This window comes from Hylobates moloch, unplaced genomic scaffold, assembly GCF_009828535.3.
Source record: "Hylobates moloch isolate HMO894 unplaced genomic scaffold, HMol_V3 SCAFFOLD_10, whole genome shotgun sequence".
NCBI classification, from domain to species: Eukaryota; Metazoa; Chordata; class Mammalia; order Primates; family Hylobatidae; genus Hylobates; species Hylobates moloch.
Genome location: NW_026652285.1, coordinates 100088312 through 100112150, shown reverse-complemented (window position 1 = coordinate 100112150; position 23839 = coordinate 100088312). Strand labels below are relative to the sequence as shown.

At 56.6% G+C, this 23839-nt stretch overlaps 2 protein-coding genes across 3 annotated transcripts; both read left to right on the top strand.

Annotated features, from left to right (window-relative positions):
• The first annotated feature begins 1192 nt into the window (after window positions 1–1192).
• On the top strand, window positions 1193–10438 carry PIP5KL1 (phosphatidylinositol-4-phosphate 5-kinase like 1). Its single transcript, XM_032165227.2, has 10 exons — window positions 1193–1222; window positions 2069–2266; window positions 3460–3510; window positions 3724–3878; window positions 4152–4276; window positions 4595–4629; window positions 4718–4773; window positions 5952–6064; window positions 6675–6828; window positions 9662–10438. Exons 1-10 carry the CDS (start codon window positions 1193–1195, stop codon window positions 9927–9929), a joined length of 1185 nt encoding a protein of 394 aa, XP_032021118.1. The 3' UTR covers window positions 9930–10438.
• Window positions 10439–14631: 4193 nt separating this feature from the next.
• On the top strand, window positions 14632–23744 carry ST6GALNAC4 (ST6 N-acetylgalactosaminide alpha-2,6-sialyltransferase 4). 2 transcript variants are annotated; one of them, XM_032165228.2, is made up of 6 exons: window positions 14632–14881; window positions 15213–15299; window positions 16852–17037; window positions 18915–19327; window positions 21525–21632; window positions 22977–23744. In XM_032165228.2, exons 2-6 carry the CDS (start codon window positions 15288–15290, stop codon window positions 23164–23166), a joined length of 909 nt encoding a protein of 302 aa, XP_032021119.1. In that variant the 5' UTR covers window positions 14632–14881; window positions 15213–15287; the 3' UTR covers window positions 23167–23744. The 2 variants fall into 2 exon arrangements, with proteins under 2 accessions (XP_032021119.1, XP_058301100.1); XM_058445117.1 differs by lacking the exon at window positions 14632–14881 and having other exon boundaries at window positions 15217–15299; window positions 16757–17037; window positions 22977–23743.
• The last annotated feature ends 95 nt before the right edge of the window (window positions 23745–23839 follow it).

Genomic DNA, 23839 nt, shown 5'->3' with positions numbered 1-23839 from the left:
ATTCTGTCTCAAAACAAACAAAACCCTCGAACCTTGGCGCCTCACACTCACACCCATACTCACAATACCTTTCTGGGTCCCCGCAAGGCCCTGCCTCTCAGCCTACTTTCCCCTCTTCACTCCAGCCACTCTGGCCTTTCACTTCCTGGACTCGCCAAGGCCCTTTGCAGGTCCTACTCACCTTGGTCCCATAGACACTCATCCAGCACAGGCTTGTGCCAGGCACTCAGCCAGGAAGCAGGAATGACATGACCCTGCTTTCATGGCATTCCCACTCCAGGGGGAGACGTGATAAACGATAAACAAGACACTCTCTGACAGTGTTTGGGTGGTGAAGAAAATAAAGGTGATGTGATCAGGAGTGGGGGAGGGGAGCGCTCTGTTGGAGTCTGGCAAGGTGACGAAAGAACAAGGCGAGTAGCAGTCTGGGGTCAAGAGTTTCAAGCAGAGGGAATAGCAAATGCAGAGGCTTGAATGGGAGAGTTTGGAGGCTAAGGAACAGGTGGGGCCGGGCGGCTGAGTGGTCAAGTGTAGGGTGAGTGGTTTGAGATGGGCCTGGGGTCAGGGTGAGGGGTTTGGGTTTTGTTCCATTGCCGTGGGAGCCACTGGAGGCTTTAAGCACGAGAGTGACATCATCCAACTTATGCTTTTAAAGATCACGCAGGCAGCTGAGCCCCTCCCTCTGGCTCACCACTAAATCCCCAGGGCCTAGCACTGCTGGCCCACAGTGGGTGTTCAATATCTATGTGTTCAATGAATGGATGTCCCCGACTTTGCTGTGTGACCTAGAGGTAGTGACTTCTTTCTCTAGATCTCTCAGTTTTTTCACCCAAAAGACGGGCAATGGGGATTTCACGCCGGAATGGGTGGGTGGCACAGGATTTAGGTTACTCGCCTCCCCAGGCGGCCCTAGCGACCCGAGTTCTCCCGCCGAGGGCGGAAAATGGGGGTGCTCCCTTCGAGGGACCCCAGCCAACGTCCAGCGGCCCCGCCCCAGCCGGACCGAGGTCTGAAGGATGCTGCAGCCGCGGGGGCGGGACCCGCAGGCGATCGCTAGCGCCTCCCGCGCGGATTGGATGCAGCCGCGGTCGGCGCCATGCTATTGGTCGGCCGCGAGGTAGGGGCGGGGCCTGGCTCCTGCAGCGGGGCGGCGGGGAACGCGGCCAAAGCCCGGGAAGCTGCTGCGGGGGCGATGGCTGCGCCGAGCCCGGGGCCCCGCGAGGTAGGTGCGGACCCGAGAGAGGACAGGAGAGGGAAGGGTTGGTGGGCAGGGGCCGGGCCTCCCCTCGGTGAGCGGCGCGGACACGCCCCCATCCAAGCCTGGGAGGGGCGCTGCAGCCGGCGAAGACCAGGACACGCCCCACACTGGGCGCCAGGTATCCCGAGGGGCGGCCTGGCGGATATCCCTCAACACTTCCTCAGTTTCCTCATTGGGAAAATGGAGAGGATGCTAAAGCTCCTCCTTCAGGGGGCTGTTAGGAGGTCAAGCTCTCATCCAGTGTGGGGCACACGATGGATGCCCACTACTGGTGGGTCAGCGGCTATGACCAGCATCGTGCTGGCCCCTCCGTGCTGGCCTGGAGGCGCTCAGCATAGGCGAATGGAATAGATGTGACTGAATCACCGGTATCACAGCTCCTACTATCAAGGGCTCTCGTGCAAGGAGTTCAAACTCAACAGTAACAAGAGTTCATACCTACCACGAAGAAGCTGTTCTAGTTTTCACGTTGCAGATGAAAAAAATGAGGCACAGAAAGGTTAGGTGACTTACCTAAGGTCACAAGGTTGGTGAGAGACGGACGGTCCATCTCAGGCCAGGTTTGACTGCAGAGCACACGCCCTATCTACTGATAATCATAACCATTGCTCTATCCGGGTGCTGACTGCGTGCCAGGCACTGTGTAGCCCCTCTGGGTACCAGCATCATCTCTATTTTACAGCTGAAGAAACTGAGGCAGAGAGAGATGAGGGGAAGTCTCACAAGTAGTGGAAGTGGGACTTGAACCCTGATCTTTTTCCTCTGTGACGCTGCCACAGGCTGTTTGTGTCCTGTGCCTCCTCCTACCAGGTCCTGGCCCCCTCCCCTGAGGCTGGATGCAGAGCAGTCACCTCCAGCCGCCGGGGGCTTCTCTGGCGCCTCCGAGACAAGCAGTCTCGCCTGGGCCTGTTTGAGATCAGCCCGGGGCATGAACTGCATGGGATGACGTGCATGATGCAGGCAGGGCTGTGGGCTGCCACCCAGGTCTCCATGGACCACCCACCCACGGTGAGTGGCCCATCTGTCCCACGAATCTCCACACCAGCAATGGCAAGACTTGGCTGATGCTCTGTCTGGCTGAAACTGCAGGTGTGGAGATCACAGAGGGATATCAAGGGGAGGAAGGCAGAGAGGGAGGAACATTGTGGTGTGGGAGCTGGAACGTCTGGGGTGCGTTGGGGGTGTGAGAAACCCCCTGACTCAGGTGGTTGCTATGTGACTCTAGGTGGGTCTCTGCCTCTCTCTGGGCCTCAGTGTCCCCCTCTGTATAATTGGGGGAGATTATACTCCTGGGTTTCTGAGGCCCTCCCAGCCCTGCCAGGGTGTATGGTTGAAAAGGGACCCCCACCCCCACTCTGCTGGCCTGGCCCATCCTCTCTGGAGCTCAGGCTGAGGCAGGGCTGGCTCAGCAGAAAGGTGGCCCAACTGCAAGCTCAGCAGCTGGGCGGGCCTGGGTGAGCATGTGTGTGGTGTTCGTGTGTGTGCATGTGTGCGCAGTGGGACCACATTCCACAGACCACATCTGGGCGCAGGGACCTGGAGATACAGGGAAAGTGTAGAGCTCTCTAAATCACAAACTGACCTCATCACCTGCTGAAAAGCTTCCATGGCTCCCCAGTACTCAGCATGACCTCCAGATCCAGCTGCATTCAGCCTTGTTCACGCTCTATCCCTCCCTCACTGGCTTCAGCCACTTGGGACCCCCTTCCCTTGCCGGCAGCCACCAGTGCTGTTTCTACTGGTGCGAGCACCCTGCTCCTCCTCTCCACTACCCTTTAGATTTCAGCTTAGACGTCTCCACCCCCCAGGAAGCCTTCTCTGATTTTGCCCCTCCCAGGTTGCATCAGGCAGGTCCCTTAGCTTCAGGGCCATCCCCTTGTACTGGACGGAATCTGGCTTCACTTTGCCAGCCTGTGAGTCTGGGAACGTGCCTGGCTTGAACTCATGGCCTGTTGCTGGTGACCCAGAGTGGATGAGATACACTCAGGCCTTGCCATGGGTCATTCTTGTCCCTCTGGCATCCCTGGAGGTGAGCAACACATCTGCCCAACTCAGGCACTCCCAGAAACTCCGGTCCTGGTTTGCTGAAGGAATCAAATTGGAGGAGGTGGGTGGCGGGCCAGGTGCAGGACATCTGGAGATCCTGGGGCAGGCAGCAGGGGACTGAGGGTTGCCCTGAGCTCCTCTACCTCTCCCTGCAGGGGCCGCCCTCCCGGGACGATTTCTCGGAGGTCCTAACCCAGGTTCATGAGGTAGGAGGCCCAGACTCCCCTGTGGGAGGGACGTGTGCTGGTCTTGCTCTCTCCTCTGCAGTTTTCCCATCTGTGCAGCGGGAGTGAAGGCTTGTCCCTGAGCCTTCAGCCTTGAAGGAAGGGTGTGGTCACCCTGACCCTCCTGTTCCAGGACCAACTGCACACACCCGGGCCCACGCAGACACTCCAGAGGGGGTTCTTCCTCCCCTGCAGGGCTTCGAGCTGGGCACGCTGGCCGGCCCCGCCTTTGCCTGGCTGCGCCGCTCCCTGGGCCTGGCGGAGGAGGACTATCAGGCTGCGCTGGGCCCCGGCGGCCCCTACCTGCAGTTCCTTAGCACCTCCAAGAGCAAGGCCAGCTTCTTCCTGTCGTGAGCTTGCGGCAGGGGTGGGGCAGGGGTGGGAGTGCAGAATTCCCAGTGGCGGGGAAGGCCCCCTGAAGAGAGAAACAGAGCGGCCCTAATCTGGGAGGGTCAGGGCCGGATGGTGGACAGATGGGGTAGGAGAGGAGGGCGACGGCCGAAGGCGAGAGGGGCGGTGCCGAGACCTGGGAGCGAGATCCGCGTTCACAGGTCGGGGAAGGGGGCCGGGTGGGAGCCGCTCCAGCCAGGCCTGGGCAGTGACCTCTTTCTCTTGCCCCCCAGCCACGACCAGCGCTTCTTCCTGAAGACCCAGGGGCGCCGAGAGGTGCAGACTCTGCTCGCCCACCTGCCCCGCTACGTGCAGCACCTGCAGCGGCACCCGCACTCGCTGCTGGCGCGGTTGCTGGGTAGTTGGCTGGGGGCGGGCCTCGGTGGGGGCGGGTCCGAGGTCGTAATATACCTGGGGAGGGCGGGGTATGTGGGCGGGGCCCAAATGGGCGGATTTGGGGCTGTAGGGCATGGGGGTGGGGCCATGAGTGGGGGCGGGGCACCACTGGGGCTGTGTTTAGGGGTGGGATCGGGTCGGGATCCGGACCCCAGCCAAGGAAGGGTCCAGGTGCCGCGGATCTTGAGAAAGAGGCGTGGCCTGGCGCTGGGATTGGCGCCGGATGCACCCCGGGTTGTGGAGTTTGGGGATCCTCATCCGGCGCCCTCTCCCCTTCCAGGAGTGCACAGTCTGCGGGTGGACCGGGGAAAGAAGGTGGGTGAAGCCGAGGCGAGGTGGCTGGGCGGAGCGGGCGGCTGGAGGGCGACAGCCGGCCTCCCTCACTCCCTGTCCTGGCCCCCAGACGTACTTCATCGTCATGCAGAGCGTCTTCTACCCCGCCGGCCGCATCTCCGAGAGGTGAGTGGCCTAAGCAGGTTTGGGGCCCCATCCCAGCCTAAACTCGCCACCCGAAGCACCCACATTCACTAGCCAGACGGTGAAACCGAGGCCCAAGAAGGAGAAGGGGCGTTCCCAAGATCTCGTGGGTCAGAGACAGTGACGCCCACGCCCAGCATCTCTGGAGCACTCAGTGTGCGTTAGGCGCCGTGTTGGGCCCTTCGCATGCTTTTTAATTCCCAGAAGGACGCTGAGGGGCAGCTCTTATCCTCCTTCCTAGATGAGAAACCGAGGAAGGAGAAGGCCACACAGCTAACATGTGGGGAGCAGGGACTCAGACCCAGCCTCAGACTGCACGTAGCCCCCTGTGCCCTCCAGGGCTGACCCTACCCACAGGTTCCCCGTGCCGCCCCCCCGGCCATTGGCTGTCCCCAAGCCCTCCTGTTGCCGCCACCTGGGGTTGGATCCCTGTGTCTGGGACACCCTCAGGGGTGACAAGGTGTCCAGAGGCAGGCACAGGCAAGGCTCAAGCCTGGGCTGGGCCACCAGTGGCCTGAGTGTGAATGCCTGCCCTGCTCTTATCTTTAACTCAGAAACAATAATAGACCGGGGTTCAGCTATAGGGCCGGGCATGGTGGGTCACGCTTGTAATCACAGCACTTTGGGAGGCCAAGGCAGGAGGATTACTTGAGCCCAGGAGTTGGAGACCACCCTGGGCAATATAGTGAGACCCTGCCTCTACAAAAAATGAAAAAATTAGCTGGGTGTGGTGGCACGTGCCTGTAGTCCCAGCTACTTGGGAGGTTAAGGTGGGAGGATTGCTTGAGCCCAGGAGGTCAAGGCTTCAGTGAGCCGTGTTTGTTTCACTGCACTCCAGCCTGGGTGACAGAGTAAGACCTTCTCTAAAAAAAAGAAACAGGTGAGACTCAAAAAGGAAAAAAAGAAGAAGAAAGGAAAAAAAAAAAAAAAAAAGAAGAAGAGAAAGAAAGAAAAAGAAGGGGAAAGAAAGAAAGAAAGAAAGAAAGAAAGAAAGAAAGAAAGAAAGAGAAAGAAAGAAAAAAAGACAGGCCAGGGCTGTGCTGAGGATTGGGGATGATCTATGTAATAGTTCAGTGCACATAAGTAGTCACTGGAAGCTTTTGTGAGATTCTCTGTATGTCTCAAATCTATGTAAAGCTGAATTCTGTCCCCTCACCCAGGTATGACATCAAAGGCTGCGAAGTGAGCCGCTGGGTGGATCCCGCCCCTGAGGGCAGCCCCCTTGTTCTGGTGCTGAAGGACCTCAACTTTCAGGGCAAGACCATCAACCTGGGTGAGCCACGGGGGTGGCCACTGCCTGCTCCTCCTTCATTCAGGGTGAAGTTTAGAAGGGTGTCCCTGCTGCCCTCTGCCTGAGTTATTAAGAGCCCAGATTCGGCTGGGCGCCATGGCTCACGCCTGTAATCCCAGCACTTTGGGAGGCCGAGACGGGTGGATTACGAGGTCAGGAGTTCAAGACCAGCCTGGCCAAGATGCTGAAACCCTGTCTCTACTAAAAACACAAAAATTAGCCGGGCGTGGTGGTACACGCCTATAATCCCAGCTACTCAGGAGGCTGAGGCAGGAGAATCGCTTGAACCCAGGCGGCAGAGGTTGCAGTGAGCCGAGATGGCGCTACTGCACTCCAGCCTGTGCGACAGAGCAAGACTCTGTCTCAAAAAATAAAATAAAAATAAAAGAGCCCAGATTATGGAATCAGGCAGAGCAGAGTTCAAATTCAGGCTCCATGACTCCTAGCTAGGTGACCAAGGCAAATTACAGATGAGTTTCTTTATTTGTGAGATGGGGACAGTAATGCCACGTGCTGTCACGGGGCAGAGTGTGTGGAGCACCATGGCTGGCACATGATGAGCGCTCAGGTGGGGGCACTGATGCTCCGGCAGGGCCCCAGCGGAGCTGGTTCCTCCGCCAGATGGAACTGGATACCACCTTCCTCCGGGAGCTCAACGTGCTGGATTACAGCCTCCTGATGGCCTTCCAATGTCTCCACGAGGATGAGAGGGGCCCGGGCAGCAGCCTCATCTTCCGCATGGCCAGGTGAGCCCCCCACAGGGGCAACAGCGAGATTGAGGTGGTGAGAGTAAGGGAAAGACAGACATGGGGGCATGGGAGTGCCTTCCCTCTGCCAGGAGCAGTGCAGCCAAAGACATGAAGGCTGGAAAGTGCAGAGTTTGTGTCTGTGTGTGTGTGCGCGCGCGTGTGTGCATATGTGTGCGTGCATGCATGCGTGTGTGTGCGTGCATGTGTGTGGGTGTGCATATGCGCGTGTGTGTGTGCGTGCGTGCGTGTGTGTGTGTGTAGAGGGGAGGGCTGGAGAAGCCTGGCTGGTAGGGCAGGAGGGGCACAGGTGGACTGCAGCAGGGGATAGAACAGATGAAGTCCAGCTGGAGAAGAGCTTTGGTGACTATTTGAAGAATCTGCCCATTTTCCAGTGGGGCTGTGGAACCATTGAAGGTTTCAGAGCAGAGAAAAAGACCTATTCAATTTTTTAAATTTTTGCTTTTTTTTTTTTTGAGACAGAGTTTCGCTGTGTCACCCAGGTTGGAATGCAGTGGTGCCCTCTCGGCTCACTGCAACCTCTGCCTCCTGAATTCAAGCGATTCTCCTGCCTCAGCCTCCTGAGTAGCTGGGATTACAGGCACACACCAGCATGCCCGGCTAATTTTTGTATTTTTATTAGAGACGGAGTTTCATCAAGTTGGCCATGCTGGTGTTGAACTCTTGACCTCAGGTGATCCACTTGCCTCTGCCTCCCCAAAGTGCTGGGATTACAGGCGTGAGCCACAGCATCTGGCCAATTTTCATATTTTTAGTGGAGATGGGGTTTCGCCATGTTCACCAGGCTGGTCTTGAACTCCTGACCTCAAGAGAGTCGTCTGTCTCTGCCTCCCAAAGTGTTGGGATTACAGGCGTGAGCCACCGCGTCCAGCCTAATTTTCGCTTTAGAAAGGGTCCTTGCCCTTTAAGCTGGTCATTCCACTTCCAGGACCCTGAGATCACCGTCGTTGGCACTGTCTTCCCATCCTCATCTCAGTAGTGGTAACCGTCACTCCTTCACGCTGACTGGGGGCCTCACTGGGAGTGTAGACTCATCCCCATTTGAGAAATGTGAGAACTGAGGCTCGGGAAGCAGATACGAGGTTTCAGAATGACTTCTGAGGACTCATGTTAGTACTTGGCCAGCTACTTCCATTTCAGTTCCCTCAGGCCCATCCCTGCGGTCGAACAGAATTACATAGGAGCTAAGACAGGCACTCCATTGATCCAGTGGGTGGACAAGGGGAGTGAAAGAGGAGGTCCAGCTGCCACCCCTCCCATCCCCTGCCTCATTCCTGCCCCTTGGAGGAAGAACTTGGTATGGGTGAGGCTTGGGTAGAATTTGGAGTCATTGGCCTGTGGCTAGGCTGGACACATCCTAACCGGATGGTGGCAAGCCTGCCATGGGGCACGGGGCCTCCTACATCTGCCCATCCAAGCAAGGTCAGCTTCTCCCTAGCCCTCTCCCCCTAGCTGGTGGTTAGGCCACCGCTGTCATTCAGTCAGTGAGTCTTGGTTTGCATAGAATTGTGACATTGAAATATTTTCATGTTGGCTGTCCCAGGCCCACCCCAACCCAGTTCCCAGCCCCTACTCAGAACTCCCCCATCCCACATCTCCCCATCATCCAGGTAGCCCACAGGGTACCAGCATTCTGCTCAGACTCTCAGACCACTGAGCTCTGATTGGCCAGCGCCGGGCAGGGCTTTTTTCTCATTGGTATATTTACCCTGAGACCCAGACAGGACAGGATTAAAGCCCCTCAATGACGCCTGAGGACAAAGTTAGGGAATTGAACCTGCTTCCGCTGGGACTGGGCGCCCCGCCAAAGGTACCTTCTGGTATGGAAGACATTTTGAGGCAAAACCATACACACACCATCTGCAAACTGGGGTTGCTGGATTTTGTTCACAAAACTTCTGCTCCACGACCCTGAGATTTCTAGGGTTAGATGACTCCAAACAGAAATTTAGGAAATAGACTTACCTGAAGTCATGTGGCACCAAAGTGCAGATTCCAAGGTCTGTGTGACCCAAAGGCTATAGACCAGTGCTACCCAGTAGAAATATAATTCAAGCCATACATGTAATTAAAAATTTTCTAGTAGCCTCATTTTAAAAAGTAAAAACAGGTGAAATACTATAATTCATTTACTCAATACATCCAAATGTTCATTTCATCGAATCAACATAAAAATGAGTAAGATATTTTACATCCTTTTTTCTTTTCTTTCTTTTCTTTTTCTTTTTGAGACAGAGTCTCGCTCTGTCGCCCAGGCTGGAGTGCAATGGCAAGATATTGGCTCACTGCAACCTCCTCCTCCCAGGTTCAAGCGATTCTCCTGCCTCAGCCTCCTGAGCAGCTGGGATTACAGGCGTCCGCCACCACACCCGGCTAGTTAATTTTTGCATTTTAGTAGAGACGGGGTTTCGCCATGTCATTGTCTCTGACTTCTGACCTCAGGTGATCCGCCCGCCTCGGCCTTCCAAAGTGCTGGGATTACAGGCGTGAGCCACTGCGCCCGGCCTTACATCCTTTTTTTCATCCTGTCTTTGAAATTGAGTATGTATTGTACACGTATAGCACATCTCAACTGGGAATAGCCACATTTCAAGGCTCAGTGGCCACCTGTGGCCAATGTCTAAGTACTGAACAGTGCACCTCTAGCCCAACACTTTCGCTTTTCTCAGTCTACCCGACTTCACAAACCTGGGCACATAGGAGGTGTGGGAATGAGCTGGTGGAGGGGTGGGCAGCCTGTCCAGGATTGCAGAGCCGACTGGCTGGGGCTTCCTGGAGGAGCTGGCAGCTTCACCCTCCTGTCGGCCCCCAGGTCTGTGCAAGGGGCACAGAGCCCGGAAGAGTCGGGAGCCCAAAACCGCCGGCTGCTGCCCGACGTCCCCAACGCCCTACACATCCTGGACGGGCCCGAGCAGCGCTATTTCCTGGGCGTCGTGGATCTCGCCACGGTCTACGGGCTCCGCAAGCGGCTGGAGCACCTGTGGAAGACACTGCGCTACCCGGGCCGGACCTTCTCCACTGTCAGCCCGGCTCGCTACGCCCGTCGCCTCTGCCAGTGGGTGGAGGCGCACACGGAGTGACGGGCGCCCGGCCCCATTCTCTGGATCTGTTCCCCGGGCCCGGGCATCTCGCCTGCGCCTCCTCCTGATCGTCGCCAGAGGGCAGCATCCCCTAACTAATACCGTAACCGCGCAGTCCTGTTTGACGGTGGTGCCGTGCCTAGCATCATGCCAAGGACTCCCCTACTTTAGCTCACTTAATCCTCAAAAAATGCTATTATTCTCTTTTTACAGACCATGAAATGGAGGCTCAGGGGGTGAAGGGACTGATCAAGATCATTCAGCAATAAATGCTGGAACCAGGATTCAACCATGGCTTTTGGATTCCGGAGCCTGTATTCTTAACCACCAGCTCCTGCAGCTTGGTCCTCATGATCTGGGCAAGGGGGGAGGCTGAAGGCTGCAGCCCTCTTGTCGTCCAGATGGGGAAACTGAGGCCCAGAGACTTTAAGGGGCTTATGCACGGGTAAGTGGCAAGGTCGGCCCTGAGTACCCAGGCCTCCCGTCCCCCTGCTCCTGACCTGATACTGTAGGGATGCAGGTGGGAGAAGCTAGGGTCCTGGGGGGCTGCCTGGAGCTCCGGGAGGCATTCTGAACGGGGTCTACTATTGATCTCAAGTGAGCTCTGCCCTCCTCTGAAAGTCACTTTTGTCATCAGTTAAATGGGGGCAAGGGTCCGTGGTCTGACCAAGGTCTTGGCTTCACAGACATCCCCGGGAGCCTGCATGGCCCCTGATCACTCCTTCTTCCTCCAGGAAACTCCAGCCTGGCCTCTGACCCCAGTTCAATCCGACCATGCCCAAGCCCAAGCGGGCCTTTCCTCCAGAACTGCTCCAGGGCCTGGCTGTGTGACTGGGGCAAGGTGCTAAACCTCTCTGTGCCTCGCTGGTCTAATCTGTAAAACGAAAGAATGGAAACAGACCTCATTAACTCATTAAATATTTGTTGAGCACCTGCCATGTGACAGGCCCTCTGCTGGGTAATGGGGACCTGGGGACGAAGCAAGTGGCACAGATTCTGCCTTCATGGAAATCGTGGAACTCACAGTCTGGGGGAAGGGACCCCTACCAGATTATTCGTTGGATAGTGTTGGGGGAAGGGCTTTAACTTCTACTCTGAGACCAGAGAAGAGTCCGACACGTCCCTAGGAGGGTCCCAGGCTAAGAGCACAGCAAGGGCCTGGGGTGAGAGAAGGAAAACATTTCAGAGTGGGAGGGGGCCATGTGGGCCAAGAGTGGACCCCCAGGATTGGACAGTGCAGGACCTCGGGGAAGCCATTCAGCTGCAATGCACACTGCCACACCACTGACCCATCAGATCCCACCAAAGAAAGATGGCTGAGGGGCTGGGCACGGTGGCTCACACCTGTAATCCCAGCACTTTGGGAGGCCAAGGTGGGTGGATCACTTGAGGTCAGGAGTTTGAAACCAGCCTGGCCAACATGGTGAAACCTCATCTCTACTAAAAATACAAAAATTAGCCAGGTGTGGTGGTGGGCGCCTGTAGTCCCAGCTACCTGGGAGGCTGAGGCAGGCGAATTCCCTGAACCCAGGAGACAGAGGTTGCAGTGAGCCGAGATGGCACCACTGCACTCCAGCCTGGGCAACACAGCAAGACTGTCTCAAACAAAACAAAACAACAAAAAAAGAAAGATGGCTGAGGGGGGAGGGGGAGGAAGGAGAGAGCTCTGGCTGCAGGGTTCCTGGAATATTTGGTTTTTGGGGTTTTTTGAGACAGGGCCTCCCTCTGTCACCTAGGCTTGAGTGCAGTGGCATGGATTACAGCTCACTGCAGCCTCAGCCTCCTGGGCTCAAGTGATCCTCCCACCTCAGCCTCCCAAGTAGCTGGGACTACAGGCATGTGCCATCACACCTGGCTACTTTTATTTTATTTTATTTTTCAGAGACAGGGTCTCACCATATTGCCCAGGCTGATCTCAAACTCCTGGGCTCCAGCAATCCGCCTGATTTGATCTTCCCAAAGTGTTGGGCCCACAGGCATGAGCCGCTGCACCTCACCAGAATATATGTACTTTAAATATTGATATCACTCCTAGTCGTCTGGGTGACCTTGCCTAATTTCTCAACCTCTCTGTGCTGGCATGAGCTGAGTGGAAATTTCTTGTTCTTCCTTTAGCAGGAAGTTGTGACATAGAGTTTGTCATGCCCATCACTCAGGAGGTGATGGGCCAGGGAAACTCAGAGGTGGCAGGGAATTGCAGCAGGAACTGGGGTCTGACTCCACATTTCCACCCGTCTGGATCCCACAGGGCTGAGTCAGCGCCACAGAGTCCCGCTCTCACACATAAGGATGACTCAGCCCCTCTCCACCTTTGGGTCTCTGGCCGTGAGCCTAGCCAGGACCTCAGGCTGGAAAGGAAAGTGATTTGTCCAGGAACTCATGGGACCTGGGCTCTCCTAACTCATGCATTGATAGACGTGACCTAGCACCTAGTGTGTGTCGGGCACTGTGCAGGTGCTGGAGGTGCCCTGAGCACACGGCTGATCTGACTTTGCCCACATGGAGCTTAGAATCTGTGGGGCAGGTGGACCATAAGCAAGGCAACCAGTTAATACGTAGGGCAATTTCAGAGTGTGACAAATACTATGAAAAACTGAGCTGGGGTGAGGCAAGAGGTATTGGGGTGCGGTGTTGGGTAGGGTGGGTGGCAAGGGCTTTTCAGAGGAGGAGATGCTTGAGCTGAATGATAAGAGGAGCCACCATATGACTGGCACAGTCCAGTAGAGGACACAGTGAGTGCAGAGGCCCTGCATAGGAATGGCTTCAGTAATGATTGGCGGTCGGAGGGTGGCCAGGGCAGGTGGAGGGTGACTGAAGGAGTTCGCACTGTGCAGGATCATGGAGGTTGTGGTAAGCAGAGTAGGTTTTTGCCAAAAGCAAAGTGAAGATCTTTATCTGGGGCTGTGGGACTTCCTGGTCACAGTTCCACTGTGGACTTATGATCCTCATCTACCCTGGGAGGCTGGGCCATTTGGGCATGCCCCTGTCTCCATGTGGCCCTAGCAAGGATGGAGTTGCCTCTCCGGGGAAGGAATCATCACCTCACCAGCCACTGTGGGCAGTGAGCGAATCCATAGGGAACTTCTCACCATGGTGCCCTCAGGGTTGGGCCTATGAGGAAAGAAACTTGAAGAACGAGGACTGAGAGGAAAGGGCTCTGGCTTTGGGGACCCACTGCCTTGTGTGAGTGAGGGGTCATGGTGACTGAGCGTGAACCACCTCTCCCCATGTGTGTCCAGGCTGGAGTGGCAGTGACAGGAGAGTTTGTGCTCAAAGGAGGCCCCTAGGGGGCAGGGCCACTACAGCAGCCCTCCTCCCAGCCCCTGGATAGGGGAGGCACTGAGGCCTAGAGCACCAGGCCCAGGGGTGATTTGGCTTTGACCTGGAGCAGGGTAGACTGGGAAGGTTGCTGAGCTGGGGACAGATACCCTGGCATCCTGCCCAGGCCTGAGCCTCTGAGAAAAAGGAAAAAAGAGTTTGAAATGGAGACCAGGGCAGGAGCCCAAGCGGGTTCCCAGGCCAGCGCCCTGCAGAGGAGGTGGGTGTGGTGGGGATGGTGAAATGATCTTTCTGGCCAATGCAACATTTTGCACAAAAAATCATAAACAAGGGCCCGGCGTGGTGGCTCACGCCTGTAATCCTAGCACTTTGGGAGGCCGAGGCAGGCAGGTCACTTGAGGTCAGGGGTTCGATACCAGCCTGGCCAACATGGTGAAACCCTGTCTCTACTAAAAATACAAAAGTTAGCTGGAAATTGCTTGAACCCAGGAGGCGGAGGTTGCAGTGAGCCAGGATGATGCCACTGCACTCCAGCCTGGGCAACAGAGAGAGACTCTGTCTCCAAAAAAAAAAAAAATCCTAGACGGGAAGTGTGCCCTCTTACTTCCCCATAGGCCCACCTCTGCTACTGTCCCAGTGCTTTCTGCCACCAGCCTGGTGCTTGAAGGCAGTTGCCTCTGAGATCCCAAGGGACCCCATTACTGCGGCATCTGCCTGGGGCCTGGGCTACCTTGACTTGGATTTGGAGGACATTCCAGCGAGGGAGCCTTTGAGAGGTAAGAGTAGGTGGTCACAGCCCCGGGTCTGGAGTGAAACTTCCTGGGTTCGAATCCTGACTGTGACAGGAGCTGCCTGTACACGTGTGTCTCAGAGGAGAAAAACGGGCTCAGGTGACTGTCACACTGACATAATCATAATAAAGTAATCATATTGAAAATAACTCACGTATTCGTTGTTTATCTGAATTTCCAGTGTCACTGGGCGTTCTGTATCTTACTTGATAAATCCAGCAACCCTACCAGTTGAAACGTGGGCTGCCTGACCCGAAGCCCCGCTTAATTTCCCTCCCCAGCCACCATTTCAGAAATGGAGACACTCAAGTCCGGACAACCAGGCCGCCACTGTCCGGTGGCTCCCGACACCCTCTAGGTCTCTTTCCCCTGCGGCCCGACAGCCTCGCCCAGGCAGGAGCCTGCTGGAAATTCGGGAGATGCTGGAAAACGGAGATGCTGGTACTCAGACTCCGCCCCGGCTCTGAAGCCCCGCCCCCGGCCCTGAGGCCCCGCCCCTAGCTGGAGGCCTCGCCGCCAGCCATTCACATCCCGCCCCGTCCCGGCCGAGCAGAGCCCTCCCCAGGCCGCGCAGGCCGCGCTCGTAGGATCCGCCTGCGGCGCGCAGGCCCCGCCCCCGGCGCGCGAGTCTCCGCCCCACCTCGCCGGCCCCGGCCCCGGCCCCGCCCCCTGCCTCTGGCCGCGCGGATCCGCTTCCAGACCAGTCGGCCCGGCCCGGGGGCCATGGAGCTCCGAGCAGCGGATCGCGAGCCTCCTGCGATCCCTAGGCTGCACGCCCGGTTAGCACTCGGCCGGGAGATGCGGCAGTGGAATCTGGAAGGGCGGTGAAAAACCCACGTCCTGCCCTCCCCCGGCCTCTCCATTCGTCCCCCGGGTACAGAGGTAGGATGGATGGGGTGGAATTCCGGGCTTCTAGCTCTCTCCGCCCCAGACCTGATTGGTGACCTTGAGCTGGGGGCGCCCCCTCGCTGCCTCTTCCTCCCCATCTGCGCACTGGGAATTGGGTTGGCAGGAGGTCTCTCAAAGGTCGCTGATTCCTGCTCCTTTAGGATGGGGACATTGCCTTCCGGTGTTTGGAGACGTCAAGGGGTTGGATTCCCGGGTGCCATGTGCTTTCACCCCAGCCTGTACCCTCTCCTGCCTCAGTTTTCCCTATAGCCTAGAACCCCACCTGCCTTACCCCTCCTGGCTCTGAGTTTCTGGGTCTTGGCAGGTGCCCGGCTCCCACCCCTTCCCAGCCCCAGCCCTGGAGACAGCAGCCCCTAGACTACTGAGGGACAGCGACAGCATGAAGGCTCCGGTAAGTGGTGGAAGAAGGAGGACTTCCAGGGAACGCAGAGGCCCCAACCGGCGGAGCAGCTCAGCAACCTCTCCACCCCAGGACTCACTGCCACTTCTGACCTCCCTGCTGCCGAGCAGAGAAGGGCAGAATGGCCTCAAAGTCCAGCCCTGTTCTTGCAGACCGTGTGGCCCCAGGCGGGTGGCATCCACTCTGCCGTGTCAGTACCTTGCTATCCCTGTAAAACGGAGGTAACGCTACAAGCTCACCAGGCAAAGCCTACCTGGGACTGGGGGTGTGAAAGTTCAGTTCAGCCGCTCTTGTCTTTACCGCAGAAGCCCCGGGCTGTGGGAGAGAGAGCTGGATGTGGGGGGCAGTTCATCTTGACTGCCTGAGTCAAGGTCTCTGGTTCCTCATGGGCAGGGGAGCAGGTGCCAGGCAGAACTCCCTCCCCTGCACAGCTGGCCACACAGAAAAGACTTATTTTTAGAAGCTGACGTAGCTTGCGGGCAGAAAATGGTGGGCCTCGGGCAGGATGCGCTGGGGCGGGTGGGGTGATGGGGTAGGGGGTGGGGGCTACTTTCCCACTTCTGATTTTCGGAGAGCACCAGCCAACTGCTCGGTGGCTTCTGAAGGGTGGCCTAGGGACTTGTGCCTCAAGTCTAGAAAACTGGAGCCCAGAGAGACACAAGTGGTGACCAGGGTGGCCCACTACCCAGTGACTAGCCCACAGTTCTGCTGTCACCAAGCCCCTCCCCTCCTGGGAGGCTTGGTGGGGGGCGGGGGGAGCATTCACTAAGTCTGCCAGCAGGGCCAGCCCCAGTCTGGGTCTAGGCCAGATGGCTAGAAGAGCTTCCTGGTTCCAATGGCCTTTGGCACATGGTTTCTGGAGGCGGTAGCCTCCAGGCACCAGTTTTCAATTATTAAAACCATTTCTTGAATGACCTTTGCTGCAATCTCGTTGTGCCACCTGGCCTGCTGACCCAGATCCGGATCACCAGGGGACGGCCACTGAGTCAGCTGGGGGTGGGGCGGAGGCGGGGCCACGCTAGGCAGCCCTGGTCCTAGGCTGAAGGGGCTGGTGGCCCTTCTGAGGTACCACTTTCCCGTTGTCATGTGCACAGCACTTTACAGTATACAGAACGCTTTCACTGCCCCCTCCCATAAGTTCACACGGTGGGCATTATCAGTCCCCAGTTTGTAGAGGAGGAAACAGGCCAAGAGGGATGGAGAGCCATAGGTCGCACAGTACACCCCAGCCTCCAGTTAGGAATATGGGCTTTCCAGCCGGTATTTAAGGCCCCACTGTGCTGCTGCTTTGCTGTATGGCCTTGTACTACACACTTCACCCCAAATTGCTTTCCTTATCTAGAATGTGGGGATGATAACAGTGTTATCTCCAGGGCCTTATGTGCCCAGAGGTTGGCATCCCCAGGTAAGGCCCAGTGGATGAAGACTGGATTCTGTTGCTGTTCTAGGAGCTGCTCTAGACCCAGGAGGCCAGGTGCAGCGCTGAAGGGGCTTCTGGGATCCCCTCCCCACATATACCCCCCATGGCCACTGTCTCCCTCAGGGTCGGCTGGTGCTCATCATCCTGTGCTCCGTGGTCTTCTCGGTCGTCTACATCCTCCTGTGCTGCTGGGCCGGCCTGCCCCTCTGCCTGGCCACCTGCCTGGACCACCACTTCCCCACAGGCTCCAGGCCCACCGTGCCGGGCCCCCTGCACTTCAGTGGATATAGCAGTGTGCCAGATGGGAAGGTGAGTGGGCCAGGCAATGCATCCGGGGTGGGTAGTGAGAGCTGGGCTTGTCCCAAACCGGACCTTGAGCTTGGCCCCTCTACTCACCAGCCATGTGGTCCTGGCCAATCACGTCACCTCTCTGAGCCCTAGGTTCTTTTTCTTTTTTTTTTTTTTTTTTTTTTTTTTGAGATGGAGTTTTGCTCTTGTTCCCCAGGCTGGAGTGCAATGGCATGATCTCAGCTCACGCAACCTCCGCCTCCCAGGTTCAAACGATTCTCCTGCCTCAGCCTCCCGAGTAGCTGGGATTACAGGCGTGCACCAGCACACCCAGCTAATTTTGTATTTTTAGTAGAGACGGGGTTTCTCCCTGTTGGTCAGGCTGGTCTCGAACTCCCAACCTCAGGTGATCTGCCTGCCTTGGCCATTCAAAGTGCTGGGATTACAGGCATGAGCCACCGCGCCTGCCCAAGAAATGTTTTTTGTTTGTTTGTTTGAGAGAAAGAGAGTCTCGCTCTGTCACCCAAGCTGGAGTGCAGTAGTGCGATCTCAGCTCACTGCAACCTCCACCTGGCGGGTTCAAGTGATTCTCATGCTTCAGCCCCCCGACACCGGTTCTTGCCTGTCTTGTCCTGGAAGATCTGGTCACAGTAGGCCATCATGCGCTCGGTGAAGGTCTACACCTGCAGGCTGGGGTACATCCTGGTAAGCTGCAGCAGTGTGCGGTAGGTGCGGCCACCGAGCACCCGGTCCATGTGCCTGCCCTAGCCCTGCCCTGGGACTACAGGCGCATACCACCACACCTGGTTAATTTTTGGAGATGGGGTTTCACCATGTTGGCTAGGCAGGTCTCGAACTCCTGATCTCAAGTGATCCACCCACCTCAGCCTCCCAGAGTGCTGGGATTACAGGTGTGAGCCACCGCGCCCAGCCATATGTTGTTTTCTTTTTCTTTTTTATTTTTTGTATTTATATTTTTATTTATTTATTTATTTTAGACAAGAGCTCGCTCTGTCAACAGGCTGGAGTGCAGTGGCGCAATCTCTGCTCACTGCAACCTCCGCCTCCCAGGTTCAAGGGATTCTTCTGCCTCAGCCTCCTGAGTAGCTGGGATTACAGTCGTGTGCTACCACACCCAGCTAATTTTTGTGTTTTTAGTAGAGATGGGGTTTTGCCATGTTGACCGGGCTGGTCTCGAACTCCTGACCTCAGGTGATTCACCCACCTTGGCCTCCCAAAATGCTGGGATTACAGACGTGAGCCACCGCTCCCAGCCCAGATGGTGTTTTCTTCCCCATTTTATAGATGAGAGACTTGAGGCACACAGAGGCCAGTGACTTGGCCTCAGGCCACATAGCTAGGAGAGGGCAGAGCCAGCATTCAGGCTCAGGACCAGGGAGTCCCACAGCTGTCCTGGGCGCTGACGACCCTGCTTTTACTTAGAAACTGGGCACAGTGTGGGTGAGGCATGCGCAGGGGAAGGAGTGGCCTAAGAATGATTCTGAAGAGCTGAGGTTCATGTTTACTTAACAAATACTTATATGACCTCCAGTCTGTGCCAGCCACTGTTCTAAGTGTTTTATAAATATTTGCTCAAGCAAACCTCAAAAGGACTCATTATGTAGAGACTGGGCCTCAGAGGCAGCAACAGGAATGAGGACCACAAATATGGCTGATGAGGAAGTGGCGGCCGAGTGCAGAACCTTAGCTCTGACACTGGGTACCACTGTGATCTCGGGAAAGCCATCCCTGCCGCCCAGCCTGCAAAATGGGTTAATAACAGTCCTTCGAGCCGATACCTGATTAAGCAAGATTGGTGGATATTCCTGGGGGAGGTGCAGGGGGTGTAAGCTGCGTGCTCATGCCTCTCTGTCTCTTTCTCCCTGCCTGCCCTGCAGCCGCTGGTCCGTGAGCCGTGCCGCAGCTGTGCCGTGGTGTCCAGCTCCGGCCAAATGCTGGGCTCAGGCCTGGGTGCTGAGATCGACGGTGCCGAGTGCGTGTTCCGCATGAACCAGGCGCCCACCGTGGGCTTTGAGGCGGACGTGGGCCAGCGCAGCACTCTGCGTGTCATCTCACACACAAGCGTGCCGCTGCTGCTGCGCAACTATTCACACTACTTCCAGAAGGCCCGAGACACGCTCTACGTGGTGTGGGGCCAGGGCAGGCACATGGACCGGGTGCTTGGCGGCCGCACCTACCGCACGCTGCTGCAGCTCACCAGGATGTACCCCGGCCTGCAGGTGTACACCTTCACCGAGCGCATGATGGCCTACTGCGACCAGATCTTCCAGGACGAGACGGGCAAGAACCGGTGAGCCTGGGGCCTGCCTGTTGGGGTCTCCCTGGCAGCTGGGAGCCTTACTTCTCTGGGAGTCTCTTGTCCGTCAAGGGGGCTGCTCTGTCAGGCCCGGGAGGTCAGCACTCATGGAGGCAGACATGGTCCTACTCTCTAATGGGGGGCAGGAGGCAGAGGGGATGTCACTCAGGAAACTGTCACACAGATCTAGAATCCCAAATGGTGTTGAGGGCTGTCAGGCCTTTTGAGCACCTGATGGGAAGCACTAGCCAGTGTGTGGGGGGCATGAGGGAGCACTTCTCTCTGGAGGGAATGGTCTGTCTAACTTGGTCTCTGATATCCCTTCTGGATAATAAAAGTTAGAGGCCGGGTGCGGTGGCTCACGCCTGTAATCCCAGCATTTTGGGAGGCCAAGGCGGGAGGATCACTTGAGGTCAGGAGTTTGAGGCCAGCCTGGCCGACATGATGAAACCCTATCTCTACTAAAAATACAAAAATTAGGGCCGGGTGTGGTGGCTCACGCCTGTAATCCGAGCACTTTGGGAGGCCAAGGTGGAAGGATCATGAGGTCAAGAGATCAAGACCATCCTGGCCTAACATGGTGAAACCCCATCTCTACTAAAAATACAAAAATTAGCCAGGTGTGGTGGCGCATGCCTGTAATTCTAGCTACTCAGGGGAGTAGCTGAGGCAGGAGAATCGTTTGAACCTGGAGGCAGAGGTTGCAGTGAGCCAAGATCGCACCACTGCACTCCAGTCTGTCTCAAAAAGCAAAACAAAACAGAGCAATAACAGCCCTCTTTGCTCACCAGGCATTGGGTGAAGCACTCTGCATTCAAGGTTTCATTTTATGTCATACCCAAAAGCGCACTCATGACTCTTGCCGGGCCCTCCTCCACACACCTGCTCCTCCACCGGCCTCTGCGCTCAGGAGATAGAACAGTCAGCCTCTGGTGTAACCTCCAGAAAATTGGGCTGTGCCTCTGACTCCCCTCCTACCATCATCTGCCACATACAATGGCCCATGTCTGCCACCTTGACCTAGGCTTCCCACCCCCACCACTCCTGGCCTGCCTGCCCTGCGTGAGCCTGCCTCTGCCTGCCTCTGTGACTTTGTGTCTCCTTCACTCTCCCTGTTCTACCCATACTGGCCGTCTGGGGCTCAGACATCCATGCCTATTTCTACCTGCAGGCCTTTGCACCTGCTATTCCCTCTCCCTGGAATGTTCTTCTCCCAGATCTTCCCATGACAGGCTCCTCTTGCTACTCAGGTCACCTCCTCAGGGAAGCCCACCCTGGCCACCCCATCTGAAGGAGTGCCTCCCGCCCTGGCATTCTTTATCCATTCCTTTGTTTCCTTGTCTTGGCAGCAGGTGTCACCCTCTGCCATCATCTTGCTTATAGATTTGTCTCCTAGCTACTTGTTTATCTATTTGTTTCCTTCCCTTCCCATCTGGTGCTTCCCTGGAGTGTTAGCACCAGATGAGGTAGGTTCAGGGCCAGCACAGGGCCTGGGTGGGGCTCAGTTGGAATGAATGAACCAGTTCATACCCGCTCTGTAGAGGTTGAGAGGGGCGGCCCTCGGCTGCGACAGTACCCAGGACTGCTGCCTCCAGAGAGCTGAGGCTGGGGCCACCACCTAGCCCCTTGCTCCGAGTGGGGCATGGGGGCATGCGGGCAGGGGCTGGGCTGACAGCGTTCCCTCCCTATAACCCCCTAGAATTATCTCCACTTCACAGACCGGTCGTGAGGCTCAGAGAGGTCCAAGAGCAAATGTTATGCCCATAGCAGAGCCAGGGTTCAAGTGGAAGATCCTTGGACTCTACAGAACCACCCCCCAACCCGACTTCAAACCACGGTGCCCTGCTGCCTCCTGCTGTCTCCCCAGGCCTGGTCCTTTAGATTAGGAGAGGACATGGCCAGAGCCCCCACACCCATCATCCAGGGGTTTGCTCAAACCCTGCAAAGCATAGCTGGGCCCGAGCCCCACTGGGTGCTGAGGAGGTGATCAGGCCTGGGTTTGTGTGCCGCTCTGCCTGTCACCCACTGCTGGCCTTGGGCTGGCTCTGCCCCCTCCCCAGCCTCCCCCAAGGTCCCCCACAAGAGGTTGAGGTGCGTAGCCCTGGGCTGGCAAAGTACCAAGTGCTGCTGGGGCCTGGAGCTACCACATGGCCCCTTGTTGACAGCGTCCCCCCATCCCCCCCACCCCCAGGAGGCAGTCGGGCTCTTTCCTCAGCACTGGCTGGTTCACCATGATCCTCGCGCTGGAGCTGTGTGAGGAGATCGTGGTCTATGGGATGGTCAGCGACAGCTACTGCAGGTCAGACCGGCCAGGCTGGGCACGCGGGGACGTGGGGAGGACCGTGAGCCCTCCCAGGCCTTAAACCAGAGGATTTGGGAGCTGTGGGGGCACAGGGTGTGTGGGCTTCATGGTGGGTGACCATAGCACAGATACCCGTTGGGCTCTGGGCCTTGGGAAAGAGCTCAGTGTCAAACAGGCTGCCTTATCAACCCCAGTGCTGCCGTTGTGGTTACAGGCTGTTCATGGGCCAGTCATGCCACCCCGCAGACCCTCTGTTTCCTTATATAGAAAATAGAGAAAAGAACCACATCTTCCTTGGAAGGTTGTTGAAACATTTAGGGAGGGAATAATCTACAAAAGTGCTTACCACAGTCAGGGCCTATATATATAGGGCCTAAATATATATATCATGATATGTTTTATATAATTTTAATTTTGATTTTATATATGTTTTGATATTATATAATATTTGATATTATAATACCAGCATGATATCAAGTTCAGACATGTTTATGGTATGATTTTGTACCATTGTTATATTATTATATTTCTTTTTTTTTTTTTTTTTTTTTTTTTTTGAGAGATTTTTTTTGTCCAGGTTAGTGCAGTGGACTTGGGTCATTCAAGCGATTCTCCTGCCTCAGCCTCCCTAGTCGCTGGGATTACAGGCACGTGCCACCACGCCCAGCTAATCTTTTGTAGTTTTAGTAGAGTCGGGGTTTCATCATGTTGGCCAGGCTGGTCTGGAACTCCTGACCTCGGGTGATCCTCCCGCCTTGGCCTCCCCAGGGATCAGGGATTACAGGTGTAATCCTACATAGGCCACCACACTGGGCTATATTATTATATTTCAATATTATGGAAATTAACGAGTTCAGAATAGGTCACCCAGGTGACAGGTGTCCCCGTGCCCCAGCCATGGTCCTGGCCACACGGCTGGCCCCCCATGATGCTGATGGGGAGGTGGGTGTGCAGGGCTGGTGGCTCTGTGACATGGGAATGAGGGGCTCCTCCCTCACCAGGAGCCCAGGACCACTAGCAGGGTGCCTGCAGTCTCCATCTCTTGATGTACGCGCTTGTTCTGGAAGGTGGATGTGACCATCTGCGTTTTACACATGGGCTCTTGAGGCTCACAGGGTCCATCTCTGGCCCAGAGTCATCCAGCTTGCAAGAGGCAGAGCCAGGACTCAAACCCTGGCCTTTGGGATCTGCTACTCCCCTATGTGTCTTGGCCTCCCCAGGGATCAGGCGTGGGTCTTCACGAGCCCATGGGCCTGGCGAGGGGTGGTCAAGGTAGGCGGCAGGGTGTGGCCGGAGGCGAGTGGGTTCTGTCCCACCCCAGCCCTGTTCCCCACCCGTCAGGGAGAAGAGCCACCCCTCAGTGCCTTACCACTACTTCGAGAAGGGCCGGCTGGATGAATGTCAGATGTACCTGGCACACGAGCAGGCTCCCCGAAGCGCCCACCGCTTCATCACTGAGAAGGCGGTCTTCTCCCGCTGGGCCAAGAAGAGGCCCATCGTGTTCGCCCATCCGTCCTGGAGGACTGAGTAGCCTCCGTCGCCCTGCCAGCCGCCATGCCGTTGCGAGGCCTCCGGGATGTCCCATCCCAAGCCGTCACACTCCACAAAAACATTTAATTTATGGATCCTGCCTCCTGCCACGTGCTGGGTGGACCTAAGGTTCCTTCCTGCCCCATTCTGGCGACGCTTGGAGCCATCTCAGGCCTCATGACTTGAAGGGGAGTGAAGGGGGGAGCCCTGTCTCCCCCCTCCACTCCCTGAGTAATTCATGGCATTTGGGGGCTCACCCCACCTCCAGGTCTGTCAAGTGGCCTTTGTCCCTGGGGCCGATGGCCCCCAACTCACCAGCATCATGACCTTGTGCCAGTCCTGGTCCTCCCTCCCCAGCCGCCCCTACCACCTTTTGGTGCCACACTTCTCAGGCTGGCCGCCCTGGTTGGGGCAGCCGAGAGCCTGGGATTCACTGGGTGAAGGGGCCTTGGAGTTGTGACTGCCGGGGCCGTATCAGGAACGTACGGGTAAACGTGTGTTTTCTGGACACTGTCTCTAGCGTGGTCATGTGTCTAATGTGTCTAGGGGTGGAGACGAGGGCTTCTTTCCCTGTCACAATCCCAGAAGCTTTTTTTTTTTTTTTTTTGAGACGGAGTTTTGCTGTTATTGCCCAGGCTGGAGTGCAGTGGCACGATCTCGGCTCACTGCAACCT